At 38.9% G+C, this 16,382-nt stretch overlaps 1 protein-coding gene across 3 annotated transcripts; it reads left to right on the top strand.

The window, feature by feature from the left end:
* Positions 1-26: 26 nt before the first annotated feature.
* Positions 27-16,382, top strand: PSMD5 (proteasome 26S subunit, non-ATPase 5). 3 transcript variants are annotated; one of them, XM_036329862.1, is made up of 10 exons: positions 27-354; positions 3,020-3,164; positions 4,112-4,225; positions 4,659-4,787; positions 6,840-6,949; positions 8,880-9,022; positions 9,766-9,957; positions 12,719-12,828; positions 13,217-13,357; positions 16,232-16,382. In XM_036329862.1, exons 1-10 carry the CDS (start codon positions 179-181, stop codon positions 16,298-16,300), a joined length of 1,329 nt encoding a protein of 442 aa, XP_036185755.1. In that variant the 5' UTR covers positions 27-178; the 3' UTR covers positions 16,301-16,382. The 3 variants fall into 3 exon arrangements, with proteins under 3 accessions (XP_036185755.1, XP_036185756.1, XP_036185754.1); XM_036329863.1 differs by lacking the exon at positions 16,232-16,382 and adding an exon at positions 15,817-15,961; XM_036329861.1 differs by lacking the exon at positions 16,232-16,382 and adding an exon at positions 14,963-15,789.

Raw genomic sequence — 16,382 nt, 5'->3', positions numbered from 1 at the left:
CGCGGTCCGCCAGCTCCGCCTCGCTACTGAGGAGGCCGGACGGTTCGCAGTCACAGCCAATATTCCGCGAAGGGAGGTTGCGTTCCTCAGATCTCGCGAGACTCGGAGAATCCCGCCGGGATCCTGGAGCCGGGAGCCGGGAAGGCGGCCGTGGAAGCCCGTTTCTGCAGGAGGAGGCATGATGGCGGCCCAGGCGCTGGCGCTGCTGAGGGATGTGTCGCGGCTGGAAGCGCCGCTGGAGGAGCTGCGCGCACTTCAGTCGGTGCTGCAGGCGGTGCCGCTCAGCGAGCTCCGCGAGCACGCGGCGGAACTGCGCCTGAGTCCGCTTTTCTCCCTGCTCATTGAGAACCACCGGTGAGAGGACCCCGCAGCTTGAGCGGCGTGGGGGTGGGGGGAGGCGGACGGGGAGACTCCGCCAAGTGTGGAGACGGGAGCGGCTGGGCTGGAGGGAGGGCTTTACCCAGTCGCAAATAAAGGTTTTTAAAAAAAGCTGAAATTTCAGAGAGGGAAGGACCCTAGGCTGAGAGGCAAGAAATGGGATGCAAGTCCAGCCCCTGAGCGGTGCCCCTGACCATCTCCTGGCCTCACTGCCTTCATCCTTGAAGCAGGACTTGAGGGCGGGGAAGCAAGGTTTCCCGCCGCAGGGAGGACTCCACAGTCTTTGTGCACCAGTGCTTGACTTTTTTTCTCCTCAGGAGGAGTCCTATCCTGGCAATTTTGCTAGATCCATCAACATTTTAGATTCATACACCATTTGGTCCAGTAATTTAACATGCAGGTATACTTTGTATTCCATAATTTAGAAGAGTTAAAAATACTTGTGATCCAGAACTTTTCTACTTGAAAATATTGTAGGGTCCCACTTACATGAGGTACCTAGAGTAGTCAAATGCGTAGAGAAAGTAGAATGATGGTCGCCAGGGGCTGGGGGAAAGGGAAAATGGGGTGTCATTGTTTCATGGATGCAGTTTCAGTTTCAATGGGCGATGAGAAAGTTCCGGAGTTGGATCCTGGTGACGACTGCACAGCACTGTGAATGTACTTAATGCTACAGCACTGTACTTACAAAATGGTTAAAACATAGGAGCATGGAGCAGACTGAGGACTTTCAGAGGATAGGTGGTGGTGGGGAGAGATAAACCGGGGAATTATATGATATGCATGTATGCATAGCCCATGGACACAGACAACAGTGTGGTGAAGGCCTAGGAGTGCGGTGGAGGGGGTCAGTGGGGAAAACAAAGAAACAAAGGGGACGTCTGTAATAGTTTCAATAATAAAGATAATTTTTTTTTTTTTTTTAAAGAAAAGATTAAAATGGGCCCGGTCACACCATTGACCCATGAACCAGGTCACAGTTTGATTCTCGGTCGGGGCACATGCCCAGGTTATGGGCTCAATCCCCTGGAGGAGGCGTGCAGGAGGCAGTCTGTCAATGATTCTCTCTCATCATTGATAGTTCTGTCTCTCTCTCTCCCACTCTGAGAAATCAGTGAAAAAGATGGTAAAAATCGTAAATTTTATGGTCTGTACAATTGCAATTTTTTTTTATTGATTGATTTTTGGAGAGAGAAACATTGATTTGTGGTTCCACTTATTTATGCATTCATTAGTTGAGTCTTGTATGTGAGCTGACTGGAGATCAAACCTGCCACCTCGGTATATGGGGACTGCACTCCAACCAACTGAGCTACCTAGTCAGGACCGCAATTTTTTTTTTTAAAGGAAAAGAAACCCTTTAGCGGTCTCTCCTCTTCCCCCTTTCATCCACTCCGCAGGTTCTGGCAGCCAGTGATCTGCTTTCTGCCTCTGAATTTGTCTATTCTGAACATTTCATGTAAATGGAATCATTGTCAAAAGGAAGCCTTTTGTGTCTGTCTCCTTTCACTTAATGTATTTTCAAGGTTCATGTTGTAGCATGCATCAGTACTTCATTCCTTTTTGTGAGGAATATTCCATTGTGTGGATATACCACATTTATGCATTTAATTGATGGGCATTTGGGTTGTTTCCACTGCTATGAATATTCGTGTGCAAATTTTTGTGTGAACATGTTTTCAGTGATCTTGGGGATATGTTCATTTTTAAGGCTTTTGCTATTAATTACTTGATCGCCTTTTAGCAAGATCATACCAATTTAATAGTGTGCTTCCTATTAGCAATGTGTGAGTGCTCAGTTACTTTTGCTGCCTGTAAGAGACAAAGAAGTTATTCTTGAAACACCGTCTGAATTTACATCTGGTAGTCATCAAGTTCTAATTAATTTACTTCTTTAATAGCTTCTTAAACCTCTTTCACTCCTTCATCACCTCAACATAAACTTCTAACTGAAAATTCTTTCTCTAACACTGACAGTGATTTCTAGAAGTCAGATCTCATCATGTTAATTCTGCTTTAAAACCCAATCTTGACTTGCCATTGCCATCTGGGAAAAGGTGAAATTCCATAGCAGGACATAAAAGACCAATCAAAATCAGATTGCTGTGCTTTTTTTAAAATTTCATTTCTTGACATTCATCTTTTTCCTTTTACCTACCTTCTTCCCATTTTTCTCCCTTTCTGATCCCAGTCATACCAAGTTACTTGTGGTTCCTTGAATGCTTACCACTCTGTGCCTTTTCATGTGCTACTATGCCCTTTACCTTTCTTCTCTTGGGTAACTTAAAAATTTGCTCAGGTATACCCTGTACCCTTTGTTCTTTACTGAGTTCCCACAGCTCCCAGCTTTAAGCTAGCGTTTATCTAACTGTATTATAGTTGCCTATTTTTCTGTATCTTCCATTAGACTGAGCTCCTTGTGGTTATAGAATATATCTTATCATTCTTTGAAGCCCCAGCACAGGCATGGCACATAATAGGTACATGGTAAATGTTTAATGAACATTTAATGTTAAAGTAGAAGCTGATGTTTTGAAGAGAAGTCTGTATGGAGATCCTCATTGAGCCAGGGGTCAGATATTATTAGATCCCTTCTACCTGAAAGGACATGAACTAATGAGGTCTATGGTATCTCCTTTAGGGAACAGACCACTTTGTGTGTATCCATTCTGGAGAGATTGCTCCAGGCTCTGGAGCCCGTTCACGTGGCTCGGAACTTCAGGGTTGACCTGCAGAGGGGACTGACTCACCCCAATGATTCCGTAAAAATCCTCACTCTCTCCCAGGTATGAAATCTTGCTAGCACATAATGAGGGAACCAACCCTTAGTGACCACCTGCTCTGGGCGAGGAGGTTCTGTGCAGGGAGATGAAGAAACATGATCTCTCGCTGTCCCTAGGGAGTGTCTAGTCTATTCGAGTGTACATAGCTAACTATGACCAGGGGAATACAAGTTAAAGTAAGAAGTTCTAAGTACCATTGGCAGTATTCATTCATCAAATACTGAGTTACTTTTACATGCCAGGCACTGTACCATATGTTGTTAGAGCTACCAAGGTAAATAAAACTCATTTCTTTCCTTAGAGGAGCCCCTAGTCTAGAGAAAAAAGATTGCCATGTTAAGTCATGTTATTATACTGGCATGAACAAAGTTCTGTTGTAAAGGTTCCTAAACCAACAAATTAAAACAATTATCACTCTGGTAGTCAAAGCATGTTACTATTTGGATGAAGAACTGCTGCTGAGAATGTTAGGATCTGAGCAGTTAGTTTATCCAGTAGGTATTCAATTACTGTTTTTCCTTTTCTCCTCTACAGTGTTTATTCAACAGATTGGAGAAAGTATCAATTTATCATTTATGTGCCAGACACTGTAGTATGTGCTTTACCTACTTAATCTCATTTAATCTTCATTACTATCCTGTACTTAAGTATTATATTCCCACTTTACAGATAAGAAATTAGACTCAGAGAAGTTATTTGCCCAGCGTTTCAGTTTAGCTAAAAGTGAATAGAACTAGGAATTTTATTGTTTTTTTATTTTTCTTTCATAGATATGACTGTGCCATTGTGTGCTTGGCTTTAATGAATGTGGGTTATTTGGAATTTTTAATGACTTGTCTTGTAGTTGTAATCAATAACTCATAGAATTGCACACTCAGGTAATTTTACCATCAGATGTTCACTTGTTGCCTTACCTTGGAAGAGTATTTCTGATTGTTTTTTTCTTTCAGGTTGGAAGAATTGTTGAAAATTCTGATGCTGTTACTGAGGTTCTAAATAATCCTGAATTACTAAAACAAGTCATTTATTGTATTGGTGGAGAGAATCTATCTGTAGCTAAAGCGGTGAGTCAGCTGCAACAATCCACTTGAACATGCAGAGGTATTAGTGTCTTAAACGACAAAGAAAGGCTTTCTGGATTGAGAGGTGGAAGTTTAGAAGAGATGATTGTGTAATTGCAGCTTCATATAGATGGTGTCAAATAAATAAATGGTGTCAAATAAGTACTAGTAAACTTCTACTTTCTAGAGTACACATATCTAAGTTATCTGTCATAGGGTTTATATTGGGTTACTTCCTAAGAAACAAAACTTACATAATTATTTTCTGTTGAGAATGCTATGTATCTTTTCCAATTATAAATAGTAATAACTAAAACAGAGTGAATGCTCATGGGACAAGGTGCATTCAAGACACTAATTTTCACATCAGTCTTATGTAGTAGATATTACTATTTCGTGTTTTTATGAATTAAGAGATATTTCCTTTCCTTACAAGGCCATTAAATCCCTGTCAAGAATATCACTGACCCAAGCTGGACTGGAGGCTTTATTTGAAAGCAATCTACTGGATGATTTGAAAACCGTAATGAAAACAAATGATATTGTTCGATATAGGGTCTATGAGGTAAGATGAAAAGCACACTTTCTGATGCCTACGATTCAGAATGCAGGAGGGGTTACCTTGGAATGCAAGATGGTCATTTAACATGCATTTATTGAGTATATAGTCTGTGTTAGGCCTTACACTAGGTACTGGGGATATAGAATGAACTCTCCACCCAGTATGTGAGACAGTCATAAAAATATGTGTACTGCTTTATTAAGTACTACAGTAGAGTAGATACCATTGAAACTAGGCTTTGAAAAATTTAGTTGTAGTAGTAGTAAGAAGAAATGGTTCCCATTTTTACCAGCTTTGTACTGAGTCCTGTCCTAAATCCTCACATATATTGTCTTGGTCTCACAATAATCTCTATATACCATTATTATTAACCTCACTATTAATGGAGTAATTGACCCAAGGCCACACAATTACTAGGCTGCATATTTTATTTTATTTATTTATTTTATTTTTTAATATATTCCATTGATTTTCCACAGAGAGAAAGGGAGAGAGACAGAGAGTTAGAAACATCGATGAGAGAGAAACATCGATCAGCTGCCTCCTGCACATCTCCCACTGGGGATATGCCCGCAACCCAGTCACATGCCCTTGACTGGAATCGAACCTGGGACCCTCCACTCCGCAGGCCGACGCTCCATCCACTGAGCCAAACCGGCTTCGGCTAGGCTGCATATTTTAAAACAAATCCTCTACAGTCTAATTCCCTCTTCAGAGTTTACTTTGCATGCCTTGATAACTGATTTTCTTTCTGCCTCTCTAGCTGTTTCTTCTAAGTCTCCTGGCTTGTTATCCTCTATTGAGCTATTAATTGGTGGGGTTTGTGAAGGCAGAATCCCAAGCTCTCGTCTCCTTGTAATCTGTATCCATTTTTAGGCAATATTATTCATCCTGTGATTTCAGTGCCCACCAATAATGGTGATGACTTTCAAATGTAAACCTCCAACCCAGACCTATCTCTCTTTTGAGCTCAGATCTTCATGTCCAACTGTTTATTCTCTTCTCCTTGAACATATTCTAGGCCCCTCACACCCATGTTGAAACCAAACTCCTGATCTTTTCTAACCACTTCATGCCTCTAATAAAAAACAAACAAACCAGCAACAACAAACTGGCCCTGTCTCATAGTCCATGTGGTTGGCTATTACACCTCTAGCTCATTCTCTGTGAGGCTTTGTTCTCTTGGCCACATATCCATTCAGTTATCACATTGTGTCAGTTTTTCTTAAACCCAAGCATTTGTCTTCCTTGATAAAGCCAGTAGCACCCAAATCTAAGCCACTGATCTCTCACCTGAACTACTTTAACTGCATCCAAACTAGTCTCATCCATTTTTGTCACTACTAGTCTATCTTAACATGTAGTTGTTTTAACCAAGATCTTTTAACCAAGAAGTTGTGGATTCAATTCCTCGTCAAGGCACATACCTGGGTTGCCGGTTTGATGCCCGGTCAGGGCATGTATGGGAGGCAACCGACCGATGTTTCTTCTTATTAAATCAATAAACATATTCCCAGGTGAGGATTTAAAAACAAAAAACAAAATCTGGTTCTGTCATTTCTCTGCTTGAAATCCTCTAGTAAGCCCATAGAACATACTTGATAAATGAGTAAGTGAATGACTGACAGATAGAATGCAGGCATGGATGAATGAATGATTTTTGCAATCTTTTTATTGTTACGGATTCAGGCTTTTGTACCTTGATAATAATTTCTTTTGTAAAAAGTGCACATACACCCAGATATAATGGAATGTTATTGACTGCCTTCCATACGTGCCCCAACTGGGAATTGAACCGGCAACCTAGGTGTGTGCCCTGACTAGGAATCAAATCTGCAACTTTTTGGTGTATGAAATGACGCTCCAACCAACTGGGCCCCCTGGCCGGGGCCCAAAGTAATTATTTGTTTAGTGAAATTTTCCTACTGTGGAGATAAATGCATGTAATATATATTTTTTAAATTTCTTATAAAGTACCTAATCCTGCATTTATCATAAAATGAGATTTAACAAGTTTGGGGTTGTTTTGACCTTTCTGTTTTTCTGTTCTTTCAGCTAATTGTAGAGATCTCTTCTGTGTCACCAGAATCTCTAAACTACTGTTCCACCAGTGGGTTGGTAACCCAGCTCCTCAGAGAGCTGACTGGGGAGGATGTGCTGGTCAGGTATGTTGGCTGAGAGAGTTCTTAGAGCAAAGTGTCCTCCTTTGGAGGGCCAGAAAACAAACTTGGGACTTATCTTCCCTAGTGGAGCTTGTGCCTAGGTTGCAGTCTCATGACAAAGTATGTTCTGAAGAAAGGGCCTTTAGAAAATTGCTCAAGTGACATTGTTGCAACATACTGGAACTTAGTAGAGCCCCATATGAGAATACAGCTACTTTTTAAAAAATATTGTTATTGATTTCAGAGAAGGAGAGATGGAAACATCAATGATGAGAGAGAATTATAGGTCGGTTGCTTCCTGCACGCCCCATCCTAGGGATTGAGCCCGCAACTCCGGCATGTGCCTTTGACCGGAATTGAACCCGGGACCCTGCAGGCTGATGCTCTATCTACTGAGCCAAACCAGCTAGGGTAATACAGCTACTTTTGAATGACTGTGTTCCCTGTCCTTAGGCATACATGCCTGCTTTAAAAAAAAAAAAATACATATTATTTTTAACTTGATTTCAAAGAGGGAGAGAGATAGAAACATCAATGTTGAGAGAGAATTGGCTGCCTCCTGCATGCCCCACACTGGGGAAATTGAGCCCATAACCCAGGAATGTGTTCTGACCAGGAATCGAACTGTGACCTCCTGGTTCATAGGCCAACGGTCCACCACTAAGTCACACCAGCTGGGCTTCCTGCCTGATTTTAAAAATTTGTAATCACTGCCATTTTGCATTACTTAATGTGCTACCATACACATTTTTTGGTGTTGTTAAATAAATAGCACTATGGCATGATAGAAAACATGGACTTTTAAACATGAGTGAGACTTGGGCTTACATGCATCTCTGCTTATTAGCTGATTGACCTTGGACAAATTATTGTAATCATTTTGCACCTCATCTAAATGTAACAATGGCAAATCTATAAAGAAGGTAATATGAGGATTAAGTGCATTTATCATAGAGACCAAGACAGTGGCTGACATAGCTCCTCAAAGAAATGTTCATTCCAATCTTTTCACTCCCAGTACTCTGCTCTCTAAACCCCCTTGTCAAATGTTTCCTTGTTGATATTCCACAATTTACCAATATATCCTCACTGTTGAGCACTTAGTGTGCTTCAAATATTTTGCTGTTATAATAGCACTGTAGTTATCTTTGTGTATACAGAAGTTTGTTTTCCTTAAGTGATTTTTTGATTGTCCTGTGTTTTTTAAATGTGACCAAAGTTGTTAAACTCATATGCAAAAATCAGACACCAGTTACACTTTTTCAAAGCTTTGGAAATTAATTTTGTTAATTTTTTAGTTCTGTGTCAGATTTTATGACATAGAAAAAACACACCTACAAATAGTTTTTTAGTTAATTGGGGAAATTGGATAATGTTTGGGTATTAAGTGATACCAAAGAATTACTATTAATTTTTAAATATCTGGTAAAAGCATTATAATTGTGTGAGAAAACATGTGTTTTAGAGATGTTTTAAAGTATGCAGGGGTAAATGGCAAAATGACTAGAACTGGTTTTAAAATAATTCAGCAAAAAAAATAGATGAAATAAGAAAAGCAAAATCTTGATAACTATATAATCAGGATTATGGTTACCTGGGGGCTTACTGTTCTATTCTCTGTACTTTTGTATATGTTTGACATATCAAGATAAAACAAAAGTTTTTTTAAAAATCTCTTAGGAGTAGCTTTATTATAGTAGAAATAATAAGTGTGCCTTAAGTCAGAAAGTCAAGATTTAGGTCTAAACTGTACCTTGTAATAAAGATGTGATTCTGGACAAGTCACTGCAATTTTCTCATCCTGTACCCTCATGTGAAAAGTAGAGCCAGGATTATTGACCTTTCAGATTTCATGGGAAGAATTAAATAAGATAACTTACATGAAAACAATTCCTAAACCATGCTAATCATATGCAAAATCTTGGCATTTCAGAGCTACCTGTATAGAAATGGTGACGTCAATGGCATATACTCATCATGGACGACAGTACCTTGCTCAAGAAGGAGTGATTGATCAGATATCTAATATAATTATTGGGGCAGATTCAGACCCTTTCTCTAGCTTCTATTTACCAGGTAAGAAATATTGATGCCTGTGGAAATGATGGCGCATGTTTTGTTTTTCTGAGTTAGTTCTGACAGGGCAGACCAAGGATCATCATCTTTAGAGCTTATTCCCTTGAGATGATACCCAACTCATAGCCCCTTAATGAGGTAGAATCTATTGCTCTGGGAGCCATTGCAGTATTGATTCTGATTTTCTGGAAATACTACTGTTTAGATCATTAGGATTGTTTCCTGTGCATCTCAGCTACAAGAAACAAAATACTAATAGTGATATTTACAGTATATTCACAGATTCATCAAATCTTTGAGTTGTAATCTTTAGCTAATATAGGAACTATTCCAGCTATTCTGTTCAAGGACATGATTGATTAGTTTTTCTTGAGCATTTCCAGAAATTGAAGATTTATTCCTTCATTAGGTAGCCTAGATTACTTCATTGAAGAAAATCTGCTTTAAAATTTCTTCCTAATAATAACTCCAAACTTACCTTCCTGTGATTTGTATCCACTGATCCTTGTTCTTTGTTCTCCCTCTTGCTTGTGACAATGCTTTTTGCACCCAGCTCCATTAACACCCTGGGACCACTCTTTTTAGGTCCTTCAATATTTCCTTTTGGTCTGTCTGATTTTAAGACAACATAGTATTATAGCCTTTCACAGTAATAGTTTATTACTGTTGCTGTGAAAACATAGGACCTGCAATTTATGCTGTCTTCTTCCCCTATTAAAATATATTTTTGTAAATATCTCTAGGATTTGTGAAGTTTTTTGGGAACTTGGCCATCATGGATAGTCCTCAACAGATCTGTGAGCGTTTTCCAGTTTTTGTGGAAAAAGTCTTTGAAATGACAGAAAGTCAGGACCCCACCATGATTGGCGTAGCAGTGGACACAATTGGAATCCTGGGATCCAATATTGAAGGAAAACAGGTTTTGCAGAAGACAGGTTGGTATGACTTGTTTTAGCTTTCTTTAATGATATCTTAATTTTTAAAGTTTTTATTTAATATGTCTTTATTTATTTTAGAGAGAGAAGAAGGGAGAGAGAAACATCGATTGGCTGCCTCTTGCATGCCCTGACCAGGAATCAGACTGACCTCTCAGTACAGGGGATGATGCTCAACTAACTAATCTACACCAGCCAGGGCAGGGATATCCTTTTTTTTTTTTTTTTTATATATATATATATATATATTTTTATTGATTTCAGAGAGAAAGGGAGAGGGATCGAGAGATAGAAACATCAATGATGAGAAAGAATCATTGATCGGCTGCCTCCCTCGCGCCCCCTTCTGGGGATTAAGCCTGCAACTTGGTCATGTGCCCTTGACCAGAATCAAACCTGGGACCCTTCAGTCCACAGGCCGATGCTCTATCCACTGAGCCAGGATTCAATATGTAAGTTTGTTGGCTGGTACATTAATTGCATTGTTAAAACTGCTTTTATATATGGCAATCTTTTACCACGACCTTAGACGCATTCCTAAAAAGTCTAATTATTAGTGAATGTTTTTTGAACTTGGCTGGAACAAGCACTCTTTCCCGCTACATCTTCCTTAAATATTCATGGTAAAAAGATGATGGGCCTGAGTCAGGAAGAACTAGGTTCTTTCACTGACTTAGCTTTTTTAATTATATTTACTTCACTACTTTAGGCCTTATTTTCCTCATTTTTTTTCCACATCTTTATTGTTGAAAGTATTTCAATTTCCTCATTTTTAAAAAAGGGTATAACAACTACTTCTCAGGGTTGTTATGAATATTTAATGAAAGGACAGATTTTTATACCTGTAATGTCAAGGACCGGGGAAAAATTATTACAAGATGTCATGTTAAGAGTGATACTTTTGCCCTGGCCAGTGTTGCCCAGTTGGAAGAATGTTGTCCTGTGCACCAAAAGGTCGCTAGTTCAATTCCTGGTGGATGTTTCTCTCTCAGATCAGTGTTTCTCTCTCTTTCCCTCCCTTCCTCTCTCTCTCTCTCTCTAAAATCAATAAACCCATTTTTAAAAATGTGGTACTTTTATCGAACATCCATGAGTATCTTGAAAGCACTGAATTTGGCACAATTTGGTGGCACTGTTAAAACCCTTGTGTGAAGTGTATGTTCAAAATTAATATACCATTGTGCATCACAGTTAGTATCCTTGTTATATGTACTTTTTAAGTGCATTTTCCTATGACATAGAACCCTTTTACAATCCTTCAAAGAACATACTATTGTCATTCTCATTTTATAGATAAGGTAGTTGAAACTCAGAGAAGGTAAGAAAATTTTTTTCCGAAACCGGTTTGGCTCAGTGGATAGAGCGTCGGCCTGCGGACTGAAGGGTCCCGGGTTCGATTCCGGTCAAGGGCATGTACCTGGGTTGCAGGCACATCCCCAGTAGGAGATGTGCAGGAGGCAGCTGATAGATGTTTCTCTCTCATCGATGTTTCTAACTCTCTATCCATCTCCCTTCCTCTCTGTAAAAAAATCAATAAAATATATTTAAAAAAAAAAAAAGAAAATTTTCTAAGATCATACAGCCTGTGTAGCAGCTGCTACTCAAATCCAGATCCTTTGATTCCTATTCCTCCACACTTTGACTTATATATGCTGTATTGCATATGAATGTGTGTTGTAGGCTTCTCACTTGGTCTCTGGCTACATGTTTATTTTTATTTATTTATTTATTTATAAAATATATTTTATTGATTTTTTATAGAGAGGAAGGGAGAGGGATAGAGAGTAAGAAACATCGATGAGAGAGAAACATCGATCAGCTGCCTCTTGCACACTCCCTACTGGGTATGTGCCCGCAACCAAGGTACATGCCCTTGACCGGAATCGAACCTGGGACCCTTGAGTCCGCAGGCCGATGCTCTATCCACTAAGCCAAACCGGTTAGGGCCATGTTTATTTTTATATTGGTTTAGGTTGGAGGTCATAGTATATGAAAGCAAAGCACACTTTAAAAAAACCTCTTCACTTAAGATAGCTATTATTTAAAAAAATAACAAGTGTTGACAAGGATGTGAAAATTTTATGTTACTTGTATTTTACCCTTGTATATATGTGGTGGGAATGTAAATGATGTGGCCATTGTGGAAAACTAGTGGTTCCTCAAAAAATTAAACATAGAATTACCATATGATCCAGCAATTCCACTTCTATGTATATACCCAAAATAATTGAAAAAAGACTTAAATAGATATTTGTACACCTGTGTTCATTAGTAGCTATTATTCACAATAGCCAAAAAGTAGAAATTACTCACGTTCGTTGATGGATGAAAGGATAAATAAAATGTGGTATACACATACAATGGAATGTTAATTAGCCTTAAGAATTAATGAAATTCCCATACATGCTGCAAGGAAAAACCTTGACGACATGCTGAGTGAAATGCTTAAGCCAGACACAAAAGGATAAATACTGTATAATTGCACTTATACAGTACCTAGAGTTGTCAAATACACAGAAACAGAAAGTAGAATTCTGGTCACCAGGGAATGGGGACATAAGGGAATGGGGAGTTATTATTTAATGAGTACAACTTTTAGTTTGAAATAATGAAAGTCCTGGAGATGGATGGTGGTGATGGATGCACAGCAATGTGAATGTACTTAATGCCACTGAGCTATATGCTTAAAAATGGTTATAATGGTAAATTTCAAGTTATTTGTATTTTATGACAATCAAAACTATCTCATTATCCTTCAAAGGAACTCGATTTGAACGCTTACTGAAGAGAATAGGATATCAAGCAAAAAATGCCTCAACGGAGCTCAAAATTAGGTGTTTGGATGCAGTTTCATCTCTTCTTTATTTACCAGTAAGTAGAGTGGGAAGTTAATGAAACATAGTGGGATGTACTTGGGAGAATAAATATGTATGAGTTAACATAATACTGGTTAATTTAATATAAATGTTGATCAGATAAATGGCATCTTTCTTACTCTTAGTAAAAGAGTATAGCCCTCATTATATGACTAGTGACATTTTTTAAGTTAAAGTGGAATCATAAAATATTGGAACTGGACCAGACCTTAGATATTGCTTAATCAGCCTCATTAAAAAACAAACAAAAAACCTGATAAAATATGGGCTGGGTTTGGGGGAAGGTGCTCCAGACTTGGCAGAGATCACACAGCAAGTTAATGACAGAGTGCTGTGTTTCCTGACTTCCAGATGTCTTGCGATTTTTCTTTTCCATCCTGTAGCCTGAGCAGCAGACTGATGACCTCCTGAGGATGACAGAAACCTGGTTCTCTTCTTTATATCGGGACCCGCTGGAGCTCTTCCGTGGCATCAGTAACCAACCCTTTCCTGAACTACACTGTGGTGCCTTAAAAGTGTTCACGGTAGGCAACCCCTTCTTTTCCCCAGGTTCTTCTGGGACTCTGTTTAACACATGAGTACTGTCAGTGAGCCAGGCACTCTGCCGTGTCCCAGGGATACAAAAGTGCATAGTAGTTTCTGGCCTCTGCTATTACTATAGACTAATGAGGGAGACAGATGTGTTTACACAGTTTCAGTAAATGGCATTAGATGCTGTGGCAGAGCACAGAGTACTATGGGTTCACAGAATTAATTCCAGATTCCTTATCTACCATCAAGGAAGTCCTTATTGTCCTAACCAGTCTTCTTTCCTAACCAGTCTTCTTTATGAGCCTTATTTATGGCATTCCCCTTCTGGCACTTAATGCTCTAGTGATACCAAACTGCTTGCTTCATATCTCTGGGCCTTCACATGCCCTCTGCTTTAAACATTCTTCCCTACCTTTGCTTGTTAACATCTTATTCATACTTCAAGGACTGATCAGGTATCTCCACAAGGTTGAGTGAAGAAATGTTGGTTCTCATATTTTGCATGTATTCATTCAGCAAAAACTTTTTAAATATATTTTTGTTTATTTCAGAGGGGAAGGGAGAGGGAGAGAGCTAGAAACACCAATGACGAGAGAATCATTGGTCGGCTGCCTCTGGCACAGCCCCTGCTAGGGTTTGAGCCTGCAACCCGGGCATTTGCCCTGACCAGGAATCGAACCATGACCTCCTGAGCCATAGGTTGGCACTCAATCACTGAGCCACGCCAGCCGGGCACATTTAGCAAATATTGATTGAGTTTTTGTTGGGGTTTTTTTGCTAGGTGCTAGGGATACAATAGTTAAGAAAAATATACAAAGACCTTCCTTTCATGTAGCTCACTGTCGGTTGAGGGACCCAGACAGTAAATATAATTGTATAGCTCATTATATAATTAGAGTTGTGGTAAGGATTATACCTCTGTGTTCTATTTATTACATTATGTTGAAAATGTTTACTTATTGACCTATTAAACAGTTTGTTGAGAATAGGCACCATACCTGATTTATCTTTGTAGTCCTAGCATTTACCATATAACCAATTTATCTATTTTTTAATAAATATTATTCTTAATGTTTAATTCATTTTTGTATTTCTGTATACTATAATTTACTTACCATCCCCTCACTATTAGACATTTATACTGTAACTGTCGCACTGTAATGAATATCTTTTTTTTTTAATATATTTTTATTGATTCCAGAGAGGAAGGGAGAGGGAGAGAGAGATAGAAATATCAATGATGAAAGAGAATCATTGATCAGCTGCCTCTTGCATGCCCCCTACTGGGGATCGAGCCCACAACCCAGGCATGTGCCCTTGACCTGAATCGAACCCGGAACCCTTCAGTCCGCAGGTCAATGCTCTATCCACTGAGCAAAACCGGCTAGGGCTATAATGAATATCTTTGTATACAAAGACTTTTATTAACATTTAGATTTTCTTAAATTAGATTCCCAGGAGGGAATTTACTTGGGCAAAACATTAACATTTTTAAGGTTCGTGTTGCCAAATTTTTTTCTAAAGATTGTGCCATCCAACTAACAAACTTAATTTCTTAAGCCTCAAAGGAATTGTGTTCTCTCTGCCTTCCATTTCAGGCCATTGCAAACCAACCCTGGGCTCAGAAACTTATGTTTAACAGTCCAGGTTTTGTAGAGTATGTGATGGACCGGTCCATAGAGCATGACAAAGCTTCAAAGGATGCCAAATATGAACTGGTGAAAGCACTCGCGAATTCCAAGACAATTGCAGAAATCTTTGGGAACCCATATTATTTGAGACTCAGAACTTATGTGAGTGAAGGTCCATACTATGTGAAACCTATTTCCACAACAGCAGTGGAAGGAGCTGAGTGATTTCTTCTAGAGTCTAAATCATTTTTGGACCAAAACTTCTCCTAAGGCATTTGACTCTCTGTATTTTACTAAACAGAGACTTCTCTACCCCCAGAATTATCATAGTGTGTTGAACCTAATTTTATCACCAGCATTTGTTGTGTTTCTACATAAAGTACAATGTGAAACCAAGAGAGCACAAACTTGGTTATAATTGAAACATATTTTTCACATTCATTTGACTGCCTTACTGTTTACAAGAAGATGGAAGTTTTGTTCTCCCAGAAAACTTTTGTGGATTTACTGTCTTTTTTAAAAGTTTGCTTTAGCCCTGGTGAGGTGGCTCAGTTGGTTGGAGCATCATCCTGTACACCAAAAGGTTTCAGATTTGAGTCCAGTCAGAGCACATACCTGGGTTGCAGGTTCGATCACTGGTTGGGTTGCATATGGGAGTCAATCAATGTTTCTCCCTTCCTCTTTCTAAAATCAATAAACATATTCCTCTGGTGAGAATAAATAAACAAACAAATAAAATTTGCTTGAACTAAAATAGAACTAAATTGTTTCTCTTCGTCATCTTTTTTTTTTTTCCTTTCCCCTCTTCTGGTTCTACTTAGAAAGTCTTGGATAAAATTATTCTTTGAAAAACAAACCAAATGGGATCTCAAAATTATGTTCTCTATAATAAGAATACTTTGAAAAGGTCACTTTTTCTTTTTTGTTGTTACTATATTTCCTTTGAAAATAAACTTATAAAAAATGTTTCTAGTATTCTTTGATGCTTTTTTTATATTTATCAATGAATTTTACTCTGTTGTGGTTTTGTTGGGGGGAGGAATGATAACTCAGAAAGGTCCCCAGACTGTATTTATTGGTGGGTCTCATTGTTGAGGGTTTTGCTTTTAAAATTTCAAATTCATCAAGTTAATGTTGAGTTGATCAGAGAAAGGGAAACAAACTCCTAATAATCAAGTTAAGACGAGATCGTTAGGATGGGCCCTAATCCAATGACTGATGTCCCTAAAATAAAAGGTTAGTTTGGACACAGACACAACACAGGAAATATATGAGGTCACAGCCACACAGGAGACAGCCATGTGAAGATGAAGGCAGAGATTAAAGTGATGCATCTGTAAGCCAAGGATTGCTGGCAACCACCAAAAGCTAGAAGAGACAAGGAAGG

This window comes from Myotis myotis, unplaced genomic scaffold, assembly GCF_014108235.1.
Source record: "Myotis myotis isolate mMyoMyo1 unplaced genomic scaffold, mMyoMyo1.p scaffold_m19_p_12, whole genome shotgun sequence".
Lineage (NCBI taxonomy): Eukaryota > Metazoa > Chordata > Mammalia > Chiroptera > Vespertilionidae > Myotis > Myotis myotis.
This window is presented reverse-complemented; position numbering and strand designations above follow the sequence as displayed.

What these genes read in the sequence shown, in the direction of transcription:
- PSMD5 (XM_036329861.1), top strand. Translation starts at nt 179, where the DNA reads ATGATGGCGGCCCAGGCGCTGGCGCTGCTGAGGGATGTGTCGCGGCTG. An exon ending in ATCTATCTGTAGCTAAAGCG is followed by an intron (nt 4,226 to 4,658) that starts GTGAGTCAGCTG and finishes TTTCCTTACAAG; the next exon opens with GCCATTAAATCCCTGTCAAG. An exon ending in TTCGATATAGGGTCTATGAG is followed by an intron (nt 4,788 to 6,839) that starts GTAAGATGAAAA and finishes CTGTTCTTTCAG; the next exon opens with CTAATTGTAGAGATCTCTTC.